General features: G+C 30.6%; 1 protein-coding gene across 1 annotated transcript; it reads left to right on the plus strand.

The window, feature by feature from the left end:
• The first annotated feature begins 1,218 nt into the window (after window positions 1-1,218).
• LOC115993028 lies at window positions 1,219-4,363 on the plus strand. Its single transcript, XM_031117294.1, has 7 exons — window positions 1,219-1,454; window positions 1,579-1,665; window positions 2,738-2,959; window positions 3,077-3,241; window positions 3,436-3,477; window positions 3,663-3,806; window positions 3,904-4,363. The coding sequence occupies exons 1-7, from the start codon at window positions 1,308-1,310 to the stop codon at window positions 4,279-4,281; spliced, it is 1,185 nt and encodes a 394-aa protein (XP_030973154.1). The 5' UTR covers window positions 1,219-1,307; the 3' UTR covers window positions 4,282-4,363.
• The last annotated feature ends 1,841 nt before the right edge of the window (window positions 4,364-6,204 follow it).

The following is a 6,204-nucleotide window of genomic DNA, read 5'->3' on the forward strand; positions in this document are numbered from 1 at the left end:
TTGAGAACCAGAACTTTAATTGCAAACAATAAAATTAAGTTACAAAGCTTTGTTAACTTCCTTCTTTTTTTATTTGATTATGCTGATTGCACGGGTAAATGACTGCTATTTGGTTTTATGACTTTCCTCAATGGCTTGGTCTCTCGCTGATTGGGTTGATGAACTTTCTTTATCTGCCTGATCTTCAACAAGAAATATATGAACTAGGCTATCTTACCGTTATATATTTTTAATTATATTGTCTTTTTACCTATTACCATAATCGCAGAAAATACGTGAGGCGATTAACCAATCAATCAATCAATAGACACATATGTGATTGAATTATAGGTTTAATATAACATACTTGAGCCCAAATCCGTAGGTTTAGGCCGAACTTATGTAAGTACAAAAAATAGTGTTAGGTTTCTTATTTTCTCTGTGTTCTATCCTTATTTTTCTTTTGTAACTTTTGAATCTTAAATAAACATTGATATAAGTTTTGGTGGGGTTAGGGTCAATTGGCCTCTCTTGACCCGTTGGATTTTCCTTTGTGTAAGAATGCAAATTTTTTCAGAAGTAGTGAATGTAGTTACATTTCACTTAGGACATCGGTTAGTAATAGATAATTGCATTTGCATCTCTTATTAATAAATAGTTTTTTTATGTTTTTCAGTGTTTGTTTTGATGGAAAATATTGTGTAAAAATAGTTTTTTGTGTTTTCTAGAATTTGGTAACATCAAAAAAATTGAGTCGAAAAAAAAACTATCTTTAGTTAACAAAAAAATGCTTATTTTTAGAGATTTTTTCCTACAAATTTTTTTGAAAAACAACTTTATCTCACAGCAAACTAAAGAAGGAATGTTAGGAGATTTTTTTTAAAAACTTATTTAAGGTTACTAGTAAATATAGGAAAATGAGATAATTTTTTATAAAATACTTTTTGAAAAATGACTCATTTTTAGAAAAGATTATTACTGAAATAGACCTAGTGTAAATCTAAATTGAAATTCAAAAGATGTTTTTTCCTAAAAATTCTCTTCATCTCTTATTAATGACTTAAAATAAACTAATGTTGAAAAGGCATCATTCCTTAAACTTATCTATTTGTTTTTGGCAACATCCTAACTAAGGAAATTATGAGTTGGATTTTTTATCAAAGTGGAAAAGGTAAGCTATTTACTCTCACAAATATATATATATAGTTCTTTCAATCTCTAGCTTCCATAATAGTTTGAATCTTACTACTGTGACTCTGTAGACAGGAGGAAATTGTATCCCGAAGATTTTTTTCAACCATAGAGAGTTTTTCAACCTTCCTTTCTCTATGGCTAACATTGTTAACAATAAACTACAATGTTTAATGCTTTTCTTGCTAACTTTTTCTTACGTGCTAAGTGACAGATTTGTTGATGGAAGAAGGATAGGAACTACCAAATTGGTTAAGCCCAAAGGAACAATCAAAACCATTGAGGTAATAGTTCTTGCTTTCCTTCCTTGACTTTTATCTTGATTTAAGATGTTTTTTTCATACTTATATACGTTTTTTTTTTTTAATTAATTCTGAACATATCTAAGGTCTAGTGAAAATTTTTCAGGGGAAGGATGGTGAGATAATTGACTGCGTCCATTTATATCAACAACCTGCTTTTGATCATCCACTTCTAAAAAATCACACCATACAGGTAGTTAATTTAGTTATTGCTAACATTATATAGAGGTTTTTATAATTGAAATTTCTATTTCATTCTTTTCATATACCTCATAATTTTATAATTTTTCTTCTTCTTTGGTGGGCCATTTCAAGGGTGGCCCTAATGGTATTTATTTTATAAAAAACTATTGAGGTCCACCTCAAGAATGTTAGGTACAGTAAGCCTGACGATCAATAAAGATTCGTTGATCTAAAAACCAGTAACCTTTTAGCCCTTTCATTGAAAAAAAGAAAATAATAAAAATAAAAATAACTTTTTAAATCATAAGCCCTTTATTTTTTTGTCAGGACCTATGTTACCGTACCAAACCCCATTGAGTTTTTGGGAAAGTTGAGTCCAGAAACTGATTTTCTCAACTAATCTAGTGAATTCGCCCTTCCTTTGACTAAAAAAAAAATAAATAAAGAAAAATATTTAGCTTTGTCAAAAATAAAAAAGAAATAGAAGACATTGCAAAGAGAATGTAGTGAGAGTGGAAGCATATAAAAGAAAGAAAACAAGGAGTTATATGGTTCAGCCTTATGGTTTACATTCATGAAATAAAACTCTTGACAACTATATCTTTGATATTAATACAATATGTGTTATGACTCTACTAGGCTCTATATAAGAGTGTAAAGTTTAGGATTCAATGTACATGAGGGTCGAGAAATACAATCAAGTCTCTTGAGCTAATTCATAAAATAATATTAACCCAATATATATATCTTTAACAAGCTTAAATATTCATTTTGGAATACTTTTCGAATGAACTATTGTATAGTCCACCCTAAAAAAAAAAAAAACTATTGTATAGTACATGCATTTGTACAACAAGTCAGTCTATATTCAAGGTTAAAAAAGGGTTAGTATTCCTTTATTTATTTATTTATTAAGTTTATATAAGCTTTGAGGGGGAAATTATAAAATAAATAAATGAATAAAAACAATAAAGAGTACTAAACTCAACAATTCAATGCTCTAGGATTTAATTCTTGCTTTGCCTTTTCAATGCCACAATTGAGAATTCAAACTAATAATTGATTTACTTTTGACTAATCAGATGGAACCTAGTTCAATTCCAAGTGATCTAAAAGCGAATTCCTCACCAGTTAAGCTAATTCAAGGTTGGCATAAATGTGGACAATGCCCCGAGGCAACAATCCCCATTTTACGAGTACCAAAAAATCAACACCTTCCTGCTTTGCGTCATCTCAAACGTAGTCGAACACAGCTTAAGCAAAGCTTGGATAGCGATGATGGTGATAATCTGAGTGATCATGAGGTATTCATGTAGCATTGAAATACAAAATTCTTTTTAGTCTTGTATATATTTATTTCTTTCTGTAAATTAATTATTTTTCCAGACATATATATATTGATATGAATGATATTGCAATAGTATGCCGTAGCATATTTTGGAGGAGGAGGGAATTTTTTAGGATCGCATGCAACAATAAACGTATGGAAACCAACTGTAGAGGGTAGTGGAGAAATGAGCATTGGTCAAATATGGCTTGTAAATGGTCCAGAGCAAGAAATAAACACTTTGGAAGCTGGATGGAGAGTAAGTATCTTTACAAAGATTAAACATCAACTAATTAATATTTAGATTTTATTTTTTGAGTGTTTAGTCTAAACTTTGAGAGGATTAGATTCTATTGGCATTCAAGTCTACACAAGAATATCATATAAAGTTTGATTTAAGATATATATGCCATGTATTTGGATAATGAATTGATGAACATTTCATGATTCCAGGTTGATTCTGACCAAAAATCAAAGTTCTTCATATATTGGACTGTAAGTTTGCTTATTTCTTTCAAGATAAAATTTAAAATTACATTAGGAATTTCGCCAACCTATTCTCATCAATTGCATGCTTGCCAAATCAAGATATTTAATTACCCCTACCATGTATAATTTCTTGTAAAAATTCTATGTAAGTTTCTCTTGAAAACTAACTTATTCTATCCTTATTAATGAAGAGCGATAACTACCAAAAAACGGGTTGCGAAAATCTTGATTGTCCTGGTTTTGTGCAAACAAACAAGAACTTTGCCATTGGATCTGCTTTAGATTTTTCCGTCTACGGCTCGAAGCAAGTCGACATAGGGGTAGCCATATACAAGGTAATGGACAAAACATATTCTTTTTGTAAATTGTGCTCGCTATGCACACGCCTTTCTTACATTTTGCTCACGAAATTCTTTTCCTTCAATGCTTTAGAGCAAAGACAGTTGGTGGCTCAAAGTGAATGATCAGGAGATAGGATACTGGCCTATATCCATCTACAAATATTTAAAGAATGGTGCTGCTCGACTTGATTACGGTGGAGAGATTTACAACGCAAAAGCAGGAGGCCGTCACACAAAAACTCAAATGGGAAGTGGCCATTTTCCAAGTGAAGGCTATGGAAAAGCAGGTTATTTTCGACATATTCAATACATGGATTCAACAGGCAGTTATAAAGATGTTGAGCCGGGGAAGCTGGGTAAAGATGCGGCGAAACCTTCCTGCTATGATATACAGATACAAAGTGATAAGAGCAGTGGAACCAATTTTTATTTCGGGGGTCCTGGCTATTCTGCAGATAAATGTCCATGATAGCAAGGGAGAAAAAACAAAATCTTATTATAGAAATAAATAAGACACATATTTGAGATATAAAAATGTCAATTTTCTTAAATTTGTAATGCGTGTTTACTATTTTCGTAGTATTACCAAGAGCTGTAGTCCAATACATTTTCAATAATATCCCTGAAAAGTTGGATTTCAAAAAATGCATAATGTTTTGTGGTTATTGAATAAGTTGTAAAATACTTTTCTCATTATGCAAGAAAAGTATTTGCAATATGTATCATTTACCTGTGCCCTAAAAGGACTACTCATATCAGAGTGTTATCTTCAATGGAAAACAATACAATATAACTCTAGCCATATATAAGGTCACTCTCTATTAAATTCTTAAATGTGTGCACTATACTAAAAATGATGATTACTATTTTTTTTATATGAATTTTAGAATCATCATCAACTATTTATAGAAATGATAATAAATTTGAACATAATTTTCCCTTTAAAAATATAATTATCATCTCTATAAAATATTAATGATGAACCTAAAATTCAAATAACAAAAGCAGCTTTTAGGTAAGACGAGCAAAGTCCTGTGTTCCACAGGGAGGAATAAGCATGCTGATTTATCAAGTCTTTAATCTTTATTGTTTCAAAGCACCCCCCCCCCCCCCCCCCCTTCCTTTTTTTTTTTTTTTTTTTGTGTGTGTTTGCAGTAAGTTTAATTAGCTGATTTACATGCCACTTTTAGTTTTGTGCATAAATACTTGAATTTATATTATTAGAACATTGACTATGATCATTGATGGTTCCAACTTCGCAAGACCAGACATTGGGATATTGTAAAAGTCTTAGAGAAAGAGCCAGTAGGTCAATTGGGGAGGACCTATTTTAGTTTAATTCAGAATCAGGAAGAGTCATCACACTCACACATAGATCCAAGCCCAAGGACCATTTTCCTAGAGACGGATTTTTAATAGCAAGTAATATATCTTCACAGTTTTAGAATCTTGACTACCAATAGTAAAACCAGAAATTCATAGATCCAAAAAACGTCGTCGTTAAGTGGTTTGTGACAACCATACGACGAAGAAATGAATATCTATCTCAACATATTTAGAATGTGCATTAAAAATTCACATGAGATAATAAGTTGCACCTATATTGTATCTCAATGAGATACCAGTATCAAATAACAGCGATTGACATCACCAAGAGATAGGTTGTGGCCAAGGAAAATGGCAAACCAATCAATATATATCATTGACTATCAAAGTTTAGGGCCGGGGGTGTTAGTACATTTTAACAAATCCCAAAAAATGTTGTGACTAAAATTACTCAATTAAGATCTCAAACTAATATATAAACAAACTTATCAAACTTAAGAACAACAAGAGTTTTGTAAGAACTTTTTCTCCTTTTAAGGGAAAAACAATTGAACCAACTTATTAAAAAAAAAATCACTATAATAAAATCGATTATAATACCTTATCATGTGTATATCCAAAACTTAAGTTAACATAAAATACAAATTATCTCTACTCTAATAATTAACACAAACTCACCTGAGATCTTTACTCGCTCTCAGATGCTAAACCTTTTTGTGGTTGCTGAGAAAGTCTCACTAAAACAAAACCTTAATTCTTATGGTTGTGTGTGGCCCATGACTAAAGAAAAATCCTTCTTTATTTTGCTTTTACACGTGTATTGCAATTTCTTTTTTTTGTCCCTTTGTCTTACAGTCCCTTGAAACACTCACGTGTTACTATATATATATATATATATATATATATATATATATAGAAAACCTAATTTCTCCTTTTGTGCTTTATTTATTTATTTATTTTTATTTTTATTTTTTGCATTCACATTCTCTAAATTTAGTTTGCTTTAGGAACACCTTTTCTCTTCATGTGTAAGTAAATTACTGTAATTAAATTTTACTTTATAATT

This window comes from Quercus lobata, chromosome 5, assembly GCF_001633185.2.
Source record: "Quercus lobata isolate SW786 chromosome 5, ValleyOak3.0 Primary Assembly, whole genome shotgun sequence".
In the NCBI taxonomy this organism is placed as follows: domain Eukaryota; kingdom Viridiplantae; phylum Streptophyta; class Magnoliopsida; order Fagales; family Fagaceae; genus Quercus; species Quercus lobata.

Excerpts from the sequence above, each read along its gene's own strand:
- LOC115993028 (XM_031117294.1), top strand. The coding sequence starts at position 1,308 with ATGGCTAACATTGTTAACAATAAACTACAATGTTTAATGCTTTTCTTG. Across the intron at positions 1,455-1,578 it reads GAACAATCAAAACCATTGAG|GGGAAGGATGGTGAGATAAT; the intron begins GTAATAGTTCTT and ends AAAATTTTTCAG. Across the intron at positions 3,478-3,662 it reads AGTTCTTCATATATTGGACT|AGCGATAACTACCAAAAAAC; the intron begins GTAAGTTTGCTT and ends TTATTAATGAAG.